Here is a 16,931-nt window from a genome sequence, read left to right as displayed (position 1 = left end):
TTGTTCAGCCTGAAGAGGAGGCTGAGGGGAGATCTCATCGTGGTCTGTGGCTTCCTGACGAGGGGGAATGAAGGGGGAGGCGCCGATCTCCTCTCTTTGGTGACCAGGGATAGAACCCAAGGGAACATCCTGAAGCTGTGCCGGGGAGGTTTAGGTTGGGTGTTAGGAAGAGGTTCTGTACTGAGAGGGGGTTCGGGCACTGGAACAGGCTCCCCAGGTCATAGCCCTGAGCTTGACTGAGATCAAGAAGTGCCTGGACAATGCACTCAGTCCCATGCTCTGACTGGGCTGGCCCTGTGTTTAGCCAGGAGTTGCACTTGATGATCCTTATGGGTCCTTCTAATGCAGGAGATTCTGTGATTCTATGATCTAAGAGTTGCAATAAACATATGTCAGTATCAAAGTCTTGTCTCAAAGAAATTTGGATGAGCATGCATAATTAGGAAGACTTTCCCTGCTCAGAAACGAAGCTGAAAACTTTAGACAACACAGTTACTTTCAAGTCCTGTGTGAGCAAACAGAAGAGCTCCGAATGTGCCATCAAAGGGAAGAAGGCCTTGATTACAGTGGGGCAGAAAAGCTCAGTGATTTTAAGGGGAGGAATACTAAGATCTGTTTTTTAATTAAGGTTGCTACAAACTGAGCAGAATCATATTCTAGAAAGGATAAAGGCAGCCTTCTGGATCTGCCTTGCTAACAAAGCGTGTCAGAAATGATCAAAACCCGCGGACGAATCGTGTCTTGCACAGACAAGGCGCAGGAGAGAGCTTAATTAAATAAGTTTATTGTCTAATGTTGACAGTTGTTACATTGCCGCTGTAAAGAGCAGCAACATAAATAAGTTTTCAGCAGGAACTCCTCGTTCCCCCCTTTCCCCTCCCATGAACACTGCTTCAGGAACCGGGCTTTGTCCTCTAGACTCACGAAAGCAAAGTGGACATGAAGTTTCAGTGGCACAGTTTTCACAAGTACATGTTTAAACAGAACTACTGGGCTGACTTGCTAGCACGACAGCAGCTACCAACGCTGTCCCACAGGAGCCCCAAGGCAAGAAACCCAAACGCTCCAGGCCCGGCGACGACGCAGCAAATCCACCACAGAACCAGTTCACAGGTGAGATGAGTATCAGTCTCCGGTAAAGTGTTTGCTTGTCCAGCCTTAGAGCTAAGAGAAAGGTGCCCGGGTGGAGGCACCACAGAGGAATAAGGAGCACTGGGTTCAATGACGGGGAAATGCAAGTTAAAAAAGTATAAAAAAATGAATGTAAAATACAGGCTACAAAGAAATTTTGTTGAGAATACTGGCAACGTGGCAATCTGAACTCAGATCTGAAGTCTTTTTTGTTTTTTTCTCCTATTAAGGACAGGGAAATAAATTTAACACTTGAATGCTGTGTGCAAGAACGTTTACCGATATCAAACTGATACATTTTACCATCTCACTGTAGTGTTTGAACAGCAAGGTAGATGAATTGGTTTCCAGCATTACAGGCAACACTAGATAATACTTAAACAAGATAATGTAAACTTTATTCTTAAGGCAGCTGGTACTAATGCTGCACACAGGCATTGCTCAACGCCCATTCCAGTAATGGGACATGTAGCACTTGAAACCAAAAAGAAAACAGCGTTATTGGACTAAATGATGCATGTTGTCAAAATACTTTCCCTTTCACACAAACCATGAAATATTTGGACATCTAGAAAAATAATGCTCCTACTCCTCCCACTTCAGCCTGTTCTTTTACAAATATTTCAAAATACTGATAAATAATGGTGACGGCGAGCAGAATGCCGGTGCCTGACCCAATGGCTCCCAGGAAGTCAGCCAAGACTGAAAGGGCCCCAATGCACAAACCACCAAAGGCAGCTGCTGTAGGGATATACCTGCACCAACAACACACAGAGAGGAGAAAAAAGCATTTGTAAGCATGACTTTCCATCCAAGGATTCTAACAACACATCTGCTACTCAACCAACCACTTAGAATATCAAGCAATAAATTCAGCCTTGCAGATGCATTAGGTTTTACCATCTTCTCCATCTGCACCACGTAGAAACTGCAATAAGCACTCATGGACAGGAAAGCTGTGTGAGTAACTGAATGCTAGCAAAGCTTTTTGATTGAAAGTATAACAGTTTTATACGTGTGCATGCTACATAACCTCCACAGGACTAAGAGTAACTGCTTTGACTTAGGGTCAAAGGGATAAATCTCCCTTTCAGTGTAGTTCTGGAGGCTTTGCATAAAATACTGCTTTTGTAGAGTCCCCTTAGCTCAGTAATCATAAATGAAACACCTGTAAATATCAAGGTATTGTCCTTTTACAACCACTGAAGAGATTCAACCCAAATTCCCTCATTACACCCCTTAAACAAGAGACACTACAAGCTACTACTACTACCTGCTGCTATAAACATCTTCGGCATTACTAGGAAAGGCAACAGCTGAATGAACAGGAAGAATCTTGACATTTGCACTGGGAAGAGATATCAGATTTTCCCAGGAACACCTGCTCTGGCTGACACCTCCCCAACACCCAATACAGCAGCACGGTGTGAAGTCAGCATTTCCTTACCTGTTCAGCTCGTGAACCATTGAAGTGTCGCGGTGGCCTCTCATCACCATCTGCTGTTCTTTGAGTTGCTTGGCAACCTGCAAAAAACACCATTTTTTGAAAAAACTCCTATGGTGTTTCATAATCACTTGATAATTAGTCAGAGTAATAACCAACCAGTTAGTAGCTAGTCAGTTCTGAATTAGAGGCAGTGCCTGAAAAGATTTAGGCACATTAATCAGAACACCTACATCTTTTGCTGATGACCCAGACACCTCGATCCAAGTCTTTGAGAAGAACGCACAGGATCCCAACATAAATATTATATAAACTATGACATGGACAGGATCCTCAAATATTGCACCCATGGATTCTGGAGGAGACAAGTAGTAGCACAGGCCACCAACGGGGTAAGAGCGAGCAGGGCCACCACCACTGACATCCTGGAAGAGGGGAAGAAAAAGCCAATTAGCCATTTCTCAGGGATCTCCCACATCCCTGTCCCATATTTATAGAGGAATTCCTCTTCAATGTTTAAAATGGCTTTTATATACAAACAGTAAAAACTAAGCAATCCAGTTTTCCACTGGTTAAACACCAAAGTTTCACAACGAAGTAAAATAATTTTATGCAGTTTAAAAACTGGTAAAATACTTACTGCCCACTGTCCTAGCAAGTTCACCAGGAAGTTGCCACTGAAACGAACGGACAACATCTGGGAAATAACGTAGAGGTTGGAAACTAAGGCAGACTGCAGAATGATGGGAATGTTGGAGGTATAAAAGAGCTTGATAGGATAGCTACTGTACTGCCCACGGTATCGTGCAGACTTGATTGGTAAATCAACACGGAATCCCTGCAGAGAGAACACAAGTGCACAGAGTTTCTTTCCAAGATAGGAGGTATTTCTTCCTAGGATGCCTAAAAACAACTCCTGACTATAGTTCTTGGGTAGGTAAACAAGGAGTGCAAGGTCTGAGGCGGTAAAACCTGAAGGTTTTCTGCTGCACTCTAGATTGCAGATGTTAAGGATTTAAAAGTGCTCCTGCTTGGTTGTACTACATTCTTTTTACACAAACATTCTCTCCCATCTGCTAAATTGCACTTTATTTACCTCTAAAATACACTCCATAGACTAGGGTTTGATAAAGACCTTTAAGGGCTTTGAGCATCACCAGCCAGTTAAGAGCAGAGTCACGTGTAGCCAGCCCAGCCTTCTGTTTTCTGGGGCAGGCTCCTGTCTGCCTAGACCCAAGAAAAGCCACAGGGATTTGCAAACCAGAGAAGCCATTTTTTTGGCCAGCACTCTTGACTCAAAGGCATTCTTGGAAGGCAATTATGCATATGAGGTATATAACTTGTGTGATACTACCAGTGCAGTTCCAGACTCCGTTTCTAGTAAGAATAACCTCATGGCATGTACAGCATTTATAAGAATGTGAGACTGCATCGCTGCTCCAACACAAGTACTCCTGGCTATAAAACAACAGCTGGAGTGTCACAGAGGTATGTTACTGAAATAACATCACTGAAATGAAGAGAGTTCTTACTCAAAGCCAAGCTGCTTCAGCTACTCTGGTTTAACTTTCATGTGTGTTCCCAGTGACTGGGCTCCCTGTGCTTCTACCTATACAACTGCACAGCTACACTGAGGCATTTGTCCTCTTACCTGAAAATAGATGACTACAGCAAACACAAACACTGTGGCAATCAGGTTCATGAGGTTGGGCAGATTCTGTCGGTAAAAAGCCTCCCGCAAAGCCCGGACTTTGTCAGTTCGTGTAGCCAGCAGATGAAATAATGCAATCACAGCACCCTCAAACTCTGTTCCTGCATGAAGAAAGAAAGTAGAAAACACATTTTACTCTGAAAATTAAAAGAAAAAATTAAAAGGTTCTATATTTCTATTGGAAATTTTAAAAGTGAAACATGAAACTCTTAATATCAATCTGATAAGCAGCTGATAGTTTCTGTATAGCATACATCCATGGAACATGTTAGAACTAACTCTAATCACACACATACCTCTGCCAGTGTTGATGGTAGTGGGACTAAAAGCCTTCCAGACAATGGTTTCACAGATATTGGTAGCAATAAAGAGGGAAATGCCAGACCCCAAGCCATAACCTTTCTGTAGCAACTCATCCAACAGCAGCACAATCAAACCGGCAACGAAGAGCTGTGGGGAAAGAAACAAAACTGAGCAGAAACAAGAATAAATCAAGTCAGGAATTATATCTTAATTCCCTGGTTCATGCTGGAGAGTGATCAGTAAGTTTTTCAATCTGAATATCATTCATGCAGTATTTCTGCCCTCTGAGGTACAAACACCGGTGAATCTCACCTGGCAAGGAGCTCTGCTGACTTTTCAACACTGACACTAGCAAGCAGATTACTCAGTAAGCACTTTTCTCAAAGAACTGGTTTAAGTTTGTGCCTTTACTGCTTTGCTGTACAGGATAATGTGCCAAAGCTGCACCTATGCCCTTTAGTGAGAAGCCCTCCACAGCACTGAACAGCAGCTACTGCTTTCAATGCCTACCAATTCCTGTATTTCTAAACAAACAGCTGGTCCTACCTGAAGCTTTTTTGATATTAACTATCCCAACTTTCTCTTCTGTTACAGAATATTTAGAATTTCTCAAAACACAGACTGAAAAATACAAAGCATGATGTTTCAGTGCATTAAAGCTAACTAAATGAATGGCAGCCTGACACAGAAAGACTTTTCTTTTCACTTACACTGTATTTAACCGGTCTCAGTTACACACAAAATAGCTCATTACAAACCTGAATTATAATAAGAAGACAAATTCCAGCACCCATTTCAGCAGGATCTCCATACATTCCAGTCATAACATACACAATGGCTTGCCCAATGGTAATAATCATCCCAAATACTAAAACAAGAGAGAAAGCAAATCCTTTTTAAAACAAAAAAAAAATCTGCTGAGATCTCCTACCAAAGATATCTCACATCTAGGATCACTTAGGCAGGCCACTTTCCCAAGCATAAAAATATGCTTATTAATTTTAATTGGAATAGCACTCACATTTCTGAGCTCCATTGAACAAGGCTCTGTCTTTTGGAGTATCACCAACTTCAATGATCTTCGCTCCAGCTAGCAGCTGCATGATCAAACCAGATGTCACAATGGGTGAGATACCCAATTCCATCAAAGTACCTAAACAGGAAGTAAAATTAATACAATTGCCATTCAACCATCTCTCCTAAAGAGAAATGTAATTATACTCTGAGGACAGCAGGTCTGCTGAAAGGTTTCTGACCTATGAGGAATGTTTTTCACAGTGCTTCAAATATGTATATACTAGTACAGGTATGATCAAAACAAAGGCTGCTATGTCCTCAGAAAAGGAGGCTGCTGTGTTAAAATCTCCAGTTTTGAAGGCAGCATGAGAAACCTATGTAGCTTTTCACTTCAGATATTTCTGTGAAAGCATGCTAAAGGTCAATGCACACTGAAGCTCAGCTTTTTGGCATATCCTATCAAGCAATCTGTCACTAGAAAGCACCTCGCCCCTGGTTGGTTACTCTGTCAGTGCTTCCACAGTCACATTTTCCAAGAGTTTAATTCTGAAGACCACAGGAAAGGTACTGCAGATCCACAGCAGCTGGTAACACCACTCTTGGAACCACTGACTCTCATTAAGAGCACAAAAGTTTATGATCTGCCCCAAGAAAAGAAACACAAATCATTAAGATGCTCTAATCTACCAACTCACCTACAGGCACAGCATCACCAAGGTATCAAATTCCAACCATATACATCTCAAACAGGGTGACATAACTTCATAGAACACTACTGCTGTAGCACACAGGGGTATGTTCCAGAAAAACCTGCCTGGTTCTCCCTCCCAGTCACTTCAGACTGCCTGTACAGTATATTCTCCCATCTCAATACAGAAATATTCCTCCATGTCATCTTTTTTGAGCCACAGCATTTGAAATGTAATTTCAAATTTTTTAAAATGTAATTTGTCCTTCAGGTAATATCATCAATTTTTCTCGTATCTGAAGATTTTGAAAGCTTAAAAATCCAAAACATTGAAAACCTGAATGAAAATTAAGAAACTAGTGATCAACTACCAAGTGATCAAACTTTCCACATTTTCCAAACTCAAAATTCAAAAAAAGTTGGGGTAAGAACACGTTTTACAAGTTTAATATTCAATTAGGCCTGATTAAATTACTTTGTCACTATCTTTTACATGGTCACTCAAGGGCCATAAATCATGGACATTTTTTCTGACATTAAGTCACAATATCCACCAGGCAGATTCCAAAGGGAAGCAGCTTACATTTTTTTCGATGCTGTCCATTTATGTGGAACTTAACTTTCACATGTAGTTCTGTGCTCTTACATCATACAATTACCAATAAAAATATTAATTTAAAAAATATGTAGCCACTGCAGACTTGTAAAGCCCCAGTAAGAACCAGTGACAAGGTGAGTATGGGCTGCAAAGTCATATGGAAGACAAAAAGATGTAGGCACAGCTGATCAGCCTAGAAGGTTATTATCCTCACACCCCATCTCTGAAAGGGGATCCGTCTTTGAGTGAAGAACTACTCTGTGTCCCTCTTTCCCCATGTATCATTTATGCAGACAGTGCTCCCAGCAACTTCTGCCAGGGACTTACTCAGAAATGCTGAACTACATGTGCTGTTTCACAATACCACTGGCTGTCCCTTCCCTCTTACAGGGCAAGGCAAAGTGACTATCCATGCCACTTTTTTTCCAGAGATGAAGACTTAAAAGACATCTGGGATATGCACATTTCATGGTAAAGAATTCTTATTTTTTTGATGTTCTCTTTCTGCAAATTAATATCACAGAATGCATTAGGTTGGAAGGGACCTTTAAAGGCCATCTAGTCCAACCCCCTGCAGCAAGCAGGGACATCTTCACTAGATCAGGTCACTCAGAGCCCCATCAAGCCTGATCCTGAATATCTCCAGGGATGGGGCCTCCACTATCTCTCCAGGCAACCTGTTCCAGTGATCTACCATCCTCATATTGAAGAACTCTTTCCTAATATCCAACCTAAATCTCCCCTTTTCTAATTTAAAACTATCACCCCTCGTCCTACTGCTCCATGCCCTCAGGAACAGTCCTGCCCCAGCTTTCTTATAGGCACCTTTCAAGTACTGGAAGGTTGTTATGTATTTGCCTTGCTTTTTCCCTGGTGCCTTCTCCTGAGTGATTTTTTTGGTTCCACTGTATTTCTCATGGCACAGTAGATTAGAACTGCATGCAACATTTGATTTATGGCACCTTACACATTTGTACAAACATTTCTTCTCATCTTTTCAACCAGTTCTTAAGCCATTAGGTCTTCACACTTATCCCACAACAGCTTAATTCCCTAAAGAGCCTTTGATAAGTATATGAAATTAAGAAAGGTTTTTGAGCCCCCCCTATTGTCTGTACTCTTCATTTCTGCCTAACTACCAGAGTCCTTGTTTCAGTCCTAAGGTTTAAAAATTTTAAGCATTATTACATAATTATTTTTTCCTTCTTTTTTTTCTTTTTAATGTTTTTCCCTGCTACCAAAATGTAAAATGGGAAAGCATTAACAGTATTACAATGTGGTTCTTTCATACTTGCATGCTAGAGTCCACATGCTATTCAGTATCACGTCATGTCATAATTCATGGAAATCTACTTCTCCAACAGCAAGGAAATTAGGATATCATAAACTTCAGCCTTTACCTCACATCTTCCAATGACATCTAGCCAGTTGAAGTGGGTGAAAATTAACCTTCCCTGCTTTTTGTTGCCTTCACACTCTGTCTGTCTTGTCTTGGCCAGTGTTACCATTCTGTCTGGGTACTGGATAGCATATTTAGTGTTCTATACTGCTGGCGAGACACTGAATTTTATATGCTAATTCTACAGGGGAGTTTCAAACAGGTAACTTATTTATCTTCATTAGTGTGACAAAATTTGCCACGCCTAAATAATTTGCACCTTCCCATTTGAGGATTCCACTGATTTTCTTACACCTATCCCCTTTTCCAAGATACAGATGAGGTCAGTACCCTCACGTAGAGCCACACGTGCCACATCACCCATCCTCAGTTTTAGACTTCCAGCATTAAAGTCTTCTTACATATTTGTTTGGGATCCACTTGTCTGTTCTAAAGGAAGTTTTTAGCTTTACTAAACTATAATCCTCTCACCATCTCTGCCCTCAGCTTTCCCACCCCTAACGTTGCCAAAATATTATGACCTGCACATAAAATGTATTTTCTAGTCAACACTCTCATACTGCACATTAGTGATGTCTGTAAGTGGTGGGGCAGAAGATGTCCTGCCCCATGTATCAGTCAGAAAGAAACTGCTCTACAATTCAAAACAGAATCATACCAAAACTTAAGAATCAAGGTTAATCTCACCTGCACACCAAAGGAAACCCTGTTCCTAAAATTAAGAACTCCTCAAGTATCAGTGAATTTTAATTACATCTGTGTGAAAAACTTTCTGTATAAAGAGTTTCAACATGACATCTGGGTGATATGAAATTTAACAGCCAACTGCTTTCCTCCTGGTCTGTTTATACCAAAACAGAGAAAGGAAATAATCTACTAACCTCTGTTTGATGCAAGAATAACTCTCATCCAATAGAATGGATCTGCAGAATCTGATGACATGATTCCAAACAAAGGTATCTGTCAAAGCACACAGCAGTATTAATCAGATATAGAAAGCAAGCATGCATTCATCTAAGTATCTTAATACACTGTTCAATAGCATTTATTCCAAGTTTGTTGGGCTATTTTTAATTAAACCAAAGACACTGACACCGTTATTCTAATCCTCCAACTGGGGTATGAGTCAGAGGACTATACTGAGACCCTTCTACAGGAAGAAGCAGAAACCCCCAAAAGAAAAGTGCACGTAAACCAGGTTATTGTCATTATTGACAATTCTGTATGTCAGTACTGAGGGGTTTTGAGCTCTGTAAAACTCTCCTTAATCACAACAGCAGTAGACTAGGAATTCAGGCAATCTTCTAGGTTAATTCCTGAAAACTCTGCTCTGCACCAACTGATTTTCTATTTAACTACTACAACCTTTTGTACAGTTACAAAATTTTATTTACACATGTATCCAGCAGCTAGGAAACACAGATAAACTATGTGTTCTTTTAGCTTCACTATCATTCCTGCCACCTCCTCCCCAAAAAACCCATAGGTACAAGAGCTGGGGTCCTTCACTATTATAAACAAAAATTCTGAAACTGCTGCTCCAGAGTCTGACTGTAATAGATAAGTTCAAGTTAATAAATACAACCTGAAAAGCCTGATTCTGAGGATGTGTGCTTCATTTTAGATGTTTTAAGGTCTAAAAGTTCTACAAAATATCCATCATTATGGAGTCTCATTTTCTGCAATATCTGTTCTACAAAATTTCTATCAGTATGGAGTCTCATTTTCTGCAATATCAAACCCTTCTGTTAAAAAACAATGGTGTTTACAACCCTAGTATCAGTTCTAGGAACTCCTGATGCTCTGAGTAATAAAGATCACATAAAATGTCTACAAAACCCTGTATTTTCGAGGGTTTTTTGCCAAGATCTTTGTCAGTTTACTCAGAAAAAACAAGTTCTAAATGTGAATTTAAACACCCCAAGAAAACATTTTCCTCCAGCCTTTCCAATCCAACAGCTTGTTAAAGAGGCATGAGGTAAAAAGAGCCACTTTTTTCCACTTTCAATCCTGTCACTGTGAAGACTATTAGCTATGAAGAGGGTAAAGAATGGATAAAAATCGCTCTGTTTGTTTATACCACTCAATAAATAATTATCCCTGCTGTTTACCCTGCAGCCAGTATCATCATTTGGTAGGACCTTTCACACAATATGAAAAAATCATTATGTATTTTAGACTAAATAGAAAGCATTAGTATCTGAAGGCACTCACAAACAATGATAAAGACCATCTGAGAGAATTGGGTTTCTTTATCTGAACTTGAAACACTTACCCACAAAAATGCAAACTGAAACTGGTGGGTCAACACTAAACAAGAGCTCCTCTCACTCTCAGCATTCTATTTTCTAGGTACAGAACACATACTTGTTGAACCAGAGAAAACATGGATACCCACCTGGCAGCATACTAAGAAGATGAAGAGTGTGATAGCTGTCCATAGTACCTTCTCTCTGAACTGGATCTGCAGAACAGACGGTAGAGATCAATGCGCTCGCTGTATGTGGAAGGTTCACTGTACTCTCATGTTAGTACTAAGTGCTGTATTGTTCAGAATTAAATGCAGAGGGCAAGGAATCAGAAAGCATCATTTCTTGTTAGGATTTTTTAATGTGATCTCAGATTTTTATAGAGAAATCGTCACAAGCATAAGAAAACTTCTATGGGATCTGTCAGACTATGACTGACCTTCAGTTGGTGGAATATATTTTACAGATACTATTATAATACAGTGGGTATTTATAGAAGAACATTAGCATGGCTAAAACCATGGATGTACCGGAACAAACATGAAAGGTTAATGTAAGAAACCCCCTTATCTTCAGTGTAGTGCTCTAGGCATCAATAGACTGGAGACACTATTTTGTAAGGCTGGAAGTCATTAAACTAATGCACTATAAAGTTTTTTTAAAAGATTTAACTGCTGTGAAGACAAGTGATATAAAGCAGAACAATCATGAGTTTGGATAGCAATTCAAAATATCTAGAAGTTCTTCAAAGGGTGTTAGAGGAAGTTTACATTCATTATGTTCATGGATGCCTACCACAAAATAAGTTTTACAGACTATTTTTTCCACTCCAAAATATTTCTATCTATGTAATTATATATTACTTTTAAAAGTACGTCAGAGTAATGATCATTAGTCACTAATAGATTGGAGAGAATCTCAGGGTCACAAAATCTGAGGTAACTGTAACTAGCGGAAGGTGCAAGAAGAGAAGAATCACAAGATTTAGGTTTGAACCAGAGGATTACTCAAAGCATGAGATAGGAAGGAATGCACTTGAAGAGACCAGAGAGAGCTAAGATGCAGTGTTAGGTTCAAGTTCCCACCTCTCCTCCATGGACCGTAAACATTAGGATAAGTGTGTTCACTGTAGGCAAGAGTACAGCAGCTACTAAAACGCAACATGAACTAACGTGTAAGAGAGATACAGCAGAAATACTAGCTCTCTGTCTCCAATCACTGAATCTGCCTGTGGAGAAGTAACAAGAAAAAGGATTAGTGCCTGGTTTTATAGGTACTGAACACCCACAAATGACAAACTACAAACAGAAGCAGCAGCACGGCCTCTCAAGCAAAAGAAAACCCAGAAGTAGTCTGTAACTCACTCAGAAGCAAAACAATCCCAGTAATATTTATTTACTGATACTGCCTCACTCTTTCAAAAGCAGACAGATGCTAAAAATACTTACAGTACAAAGTTAAAAAAAGAAAAATAGTGACAGCAGCACATAAATCCAAACAGCATCTCGTGTTAAGACTTTATGCAGGGCTGACCCACTTTACCAAGTGCTGTCTGAGTCCTATGATTCAGATTTTAAGTACAGACTTCTCAAAAGAAAAATGCTTAACCACATTATCTCTGTCGCCCAACAGCTAACCTCAGCTTCTGAGGTATCAGTCAGGCTCTGAGATTGTTCTAGTTCTCTCTGTAACCGCGGTGAATATGAGCATTAGAGAAATTCTGCGTCACCCAAATCACAGTTATTCACAGGGAAAAAAAAGTCCCAATGAGTCAGAAAGACAAAAAAGAGAAAGGAAGCATCCGACTCCATATGCCAGGAGCAGCAAAACAGAGACCAAAAATATTCCAGCCACAAATGATAACAAGCACAGGGACAGTACATTTCATCATCTGAGCGGATTCAGTTGGACATTTCACTCCTTTGACATTTTTCTTAAAACTTGTGAAAATGAAGGGACTTAAGCATCATCATCTTGGTGTTCTGAACAGCATGTTCTACTTAGAGAAATCTGTGCACATGAAGGAAGAATGAGCTGACACTAACAACTACAAAAAGTAGCAATTGCTTCTGTTAATCCAGTTGGCCAAAACACAAGGGCAACACTCCCTAGGGATAGAAAAAGCCCACTCTCCTCATCAACAATAATGACAAAATGATTCAATGAGAGCACAGCTGAATCACAGCTTCATCTTCACTTGACAATATGAGTTCAGAGAAAATAGACTTTCTATTTTGTTATCTTCATTTCTTGTCCTGGTCTTCACCAATCCACTAAAACCATAACTAATGCTGTCTGCCAGTGACAGCTTGCAAGAAAACAATAAATAACAAAAGAGTTACAGTTATATAGAATAACCTAAGTCACTTGATAAACAATAAACAAGCAAGGAACGTAACTTAGAACGGTCAAAGGGCTCTCTGGTCTAGGAAACATGTTCCCAATTATGTTTTCACTTCAAATTTGTACAAAGTTGGCAACTGGCAGCCACTGCCTAGGCAGCGACCTAGATAGTAATAAAGACAAAGTGACCCAAATAAGGAGGACAGGAATCTTGGCATCTCTCTGGGCATCCTTCATCTGCTGATGGAGGACATGGACAGATGAAACCCCTCTTCCCCTCTGGCAAGAGAAAGGGAGGAAGGAAAAAAAAGAAAGAGAAAAATCACAGGTGTCCGTGAGTTTTACAGAAACAGCAGTATCTGTAGATTTGTCTTAGCTTCCCCTTCCCACCCACTCCACACCAGACAGAAATGGGATGGATGTAACAAACTCATCACAGATGTGCCATAAATCAGCACCAGAAGATTGCAGTAAGTATTCACTGCTGCAAAAACAAAGATGAGTACCTTCCACCCACATCTGGTGCATCCAGATCTTAGCACAGGTCTGGCTCTGGAGATTCCTGCTCTGAAGATACCTTTGTCTGACCTAGATGATTTGTTTGGAAACCTGTCCCAAGAGGGAAAGATGCTGGGAAGCAACAAGGAAAGAGAGATGGAATAGGGAGCCAGGGGATAAACCCCAATCTTTTTTAAAATCAATATCAGAGGGGAATAATTAGCAATTTTTACTGTATCTTCTCCATTCAATCCAGCAGGCTCAGCTATGATTACTGGCAGAAACATCTCTGCACCCAGTCCTAACCTTTGGGAATCTCTCATCAAGAAAAGAGGAGTCTCTCGGATGGTGTCATGTTCACAGCTGTGCATTGCCTTTAAAGAATATAAAAACCAACATTTAGCTCCTAAAAAATGTCTATGCACGTCATGACAATGAATATTAGGTACATTTGTTAATCTAACTAGAACCTTTGTTACCTAGACGATATATGCTTGTTGTTGAGGTGGTTGTTGTTTTCTTTTAGAAAAGACAGGCCTCTCATCTGTAGAAATTAACTGATTTTAATCTAGAGACTGTGACAAGAAATGGGAGGTGTTTCTAGGGCTAGGGGAATAGGGAGACCAGCTGTAAATAACCTCAGGTCATTGATTTCGTAACAGAGAAAAGTGCCACATTCAGTAGGTGAACAGGGAGCAATTACCTGAACTAAATCACAGATCTCTTTCCCATTTCATCAAGGTGAATCACAGCTACAGCAGTGGGAAATATTTTGTAGGAAAGGAAGAACTAAATTTATGGTTCCTGAATTCCAGTGCAAGCCTTTTCAAAGTAATACATATAAGCCAGCTCAAAGGTCCAGAGGTATGACCAGTACTCAAAGCCAACAGTAGTACTCACAGGGTGGAAAATAAAGCTTGAAACTTGTGTTCTAGTATATTAAAATAGATCAAATCATATGTAGCTGAAACTAAATAGCCTCCATCTAGAGATGGGACTTAGTAAAAAATATTAGTTAGCATAATTACCAAGTGAAACAACTTATCAGAACAGTTTGTCATCATGGTAATCTTTTACCTTAACACAGATTCCCCCTCCTCCAGAGAACACGTCCTACTTTAGGGCCCACTGTCTGTATTTATATTAGAGCACAGACTTGGATATCACAATATTCTCTTATCTTTGAGCCAGTACAAGTAAGAACGTAATGTGGCACTCACTTTCCTCTCCGGTTTCTGGATTTCAGGTAACACTGCACAGAAGGGCTTAATAACTTCTAAAAATTTTACTGTTCCAGAAAAACAAACACACACAAAAAGAAGAGAGAAAGATATATTAATGAACCTTTATGAATTTATACAACTTCATACAATATGTATATACATAACTTATGGGGGGGGGGATAAAGTGTAAGCAACATAGGTGAATTATTTCATCAACTCTCTAAATCAGTGCCTGAAAACCAATGCCCTCTTAAAGCAGTTGAAAACAAGGGGGGGAAAAAAAGTGAAAGAGAATTGTTCTGATCAGATTTGGCCCATTCCATTTTCCACAGCTGGAATAACTTCGGATGAGGAGGGGCAGCACCATACGCATCACCAGAATTGAACTAAATTGTATTTGATCTAAAAATAAATGGCCTAATACCAGTCTGTGCTAGTTCAACACTGAAGCAAAGGATATTGACATCAAAAGGCCATTACTATCTTGTGTTTTAGTGAAGCATTTTACTGAGAAAAATAATACAACCTCTAAACCACGCTAAGAATCCTAACTTAAATCACTGCAACGCTTACTGCCATCAGAACTTGGGGGGGGGGGAAGGGATTTTACTTTAACTTTTGATGCACCCCTCCATAATTTCTCCTTTAAAGACATAGAAAAGCTCAACGCTTCGAGCTCCCGTTCCGAGAAAATGAAATGAAAGCCCCTGTGCTGGGTGGGAGGCTCGGCCCCCCCCCACTCCCCCCGCCCCGGAACCGGTACGCTACCCCCACCCCGGCATGCCCGGACAGCCGCAGAAAACACTTCTCAGCACCTTTCCAAAGGCAACGGGTTTCTTACACCAGTAAAGGTGGGGAACGCTCGGGTGGGAACGCCACACGCCTCGCCGGGAGACGCTGACAGCTTATTTGTGCCGAGCCCCGCAGAGCCCCCCGCAAGAGGCAGAGGCACGGCGGCGGGCAGCGCGCCTCCCCTCTCAAAACGTTAAGGCCTGAGGCGGGGGGAAAGAACAACCCGGCGGGAAGCGGCGCCAAGCCACGGCTCGTCTCACCCTCTGCCCGGCGGCGAGACAACCCGCTCGGGAGAAGGGTGCCCCGCTGCCGCCTCTCCGGCCTGCCCGGGGCGGGCGCCTCCGGCACGCCGCCGCCTCAGCCCGCCTGGCGGGAGACCGCGTCCTCCTCTCGGTCGGACAGACAGCGCCCCCCGCTCGCCAGGGCCGCGGCCCGCTGGCCCGACCCATGCTCCCCGCCCGCGGAACGGCGCCGCCCGTACTCACTGCCCATGGCGGCGGCGGCGGCGGCGGCGGGACGAGCCGCCGGCCTCAGCCGCTGTCACCGCCGCGTCCCTCTGCCGCCGGCCGGCGCCGCCACGTGACGCCGGCCCAGGGCCCCACCCCCTTGTGCTCAGGCATCGCTCCGGACGACTATCGCTGCCCTGAGGGGACGGCGCTAGCGACGCGGCGGGAAAAAGCCAGATTGCCCCCGCCGGCGGCTCGCTGAGCGCCGCTCCCCGCTCCGAGGCGAAGGGATCTGAAGCGGGGAGGGGTAATCGCCGCTACGGACGGGTGGGGGAATCAGGCTGTCTGCGGGCAGCCACGACGGCGAAGGACCCGCCGGCGGCCGCTCTCCCAGAATGCCGTGCAGGGCGGTGTCTCGGCGCCGTGGGTCGGGTTCCTTCGCCCCTGGTCTCGGGCATTCGCGGGGCTCCTTTCGCGGTGTCGATCCTACTCAGAGGCACCGGGACAGGCCGGGGGAGCGGCCCTGGGGGAACCTCATGCGGTTCAACAAAGCCAAGCGCGGAGTCCCGCCCCCGGGCCGGGACAATCCCCGCTATCCCTACAGGTCAGGGGGGGTGTGCTGGGGAGCGGCCTGAGGGAAAGGGCCTGCGGGGGCTCGTAGGTGAGAGGCTGGACAGGAGCCACCAGTGTGCGTCTATCTACAGCCCAGAAGGCCAACCGTAGCCTGGGCTGCATCACGGGCAGTGTGGCCAGCGGATGGAGAAATGGGATTCAGCCCCCCTGCTCTGATCCGGTGAGACCTCACCTGGAGCACTGTCCAGCTTTGGAGCCCTCAGCACAGGGACATGGACCTGTTGGAGCACACCCAGAGGAGGGCCAGGAGGATGGTCAGAGGGCTGGAGCACCTCTCCCATGAAGACAGGCTGAGAGAGTTGGGTTTGTTCAGCCTGGAGAAGAGGAGGCTTCGGGGGGACCTTATAGCGGCCTTCCAGTCCCTGAAAGGTGCCTACAGGAAGGCTGGGGAAGAACTGTTCCCGAGGGTGTGGAGCAATAGGACAAGGGGTGATGGTTTTAAACTCAAAAAGGGGA

The 16,931-nt window shown here is 42.9% G+C and overlaps 1 protein-coding gene across 2 annotated transcripts; it reads right to left on the bottom strand.

Annotated features, from left to right (window-relative positions):
• Window positions 1-771: 771 nt before the first annotated feature.
• SEC61A2 (SEC61 translocon subunit alpha 2) lies at window positions 772-15,957 on the bottom strand. Of its 2 annotated transcripts, XM_084275225.1 has the most exons (12): window positions 15,882-15,957; window positions 14,602-14,669; window positions 10,690-10,755; window positions 9,173-9,251; window positions 5,611-5,742; window positions 5,348-5,457; window positions 4,583-4,736; window positions 4,227-4,387; window positions 3,216-3,413; window positions 2,809-3,000; window positions 2,579-2,655; window positions 772-1,886 (listed from the first exon to the last, which is right to left on the bottom strand). In XM_084275225.1, the coding sequence occupies exons 1-12, from the start codon at window positions 15,886-15,888 to the stop codon at window positions 1,700-1,702; spliced, it is 1,431 nt and encodes a 476-aa protein (XP_084131351.1). In that variant the 5' UTR covers window positions 15,889-15,957; the 3' UTR covers window positions 772-1,699. The 2 variants fall into 2 exon arrangements, with proteins under 2 accessions (XP_084131351.1, XP_084131352.1); XM_084275226.1 differs by lacking the exons at window positions 10,690-10,755; window positions 14,602-14,669 and having other exon boundaries at window positions 15,882-15,951.
• Window positions 15,958-16,931: the final 974 nt, after the last annotated feature.

Source organism: Gallinula chloropus (assembly GCF_964237585.1).
Source record: "Gallinula chloropus genome assembly, chromosome: 1".
Classification (NCBI taxonomy): domain Eukaryota; kingdom Metazoa; phylum Chordata; class Aves; order Gruiformes; family Rallidae; genus Gallinula; species Gallinula chloropus.
Note: the sequence above shows the minus strand (reverse complement) of the source record. Positions and strands in the feature narration are given on the sequence as shown.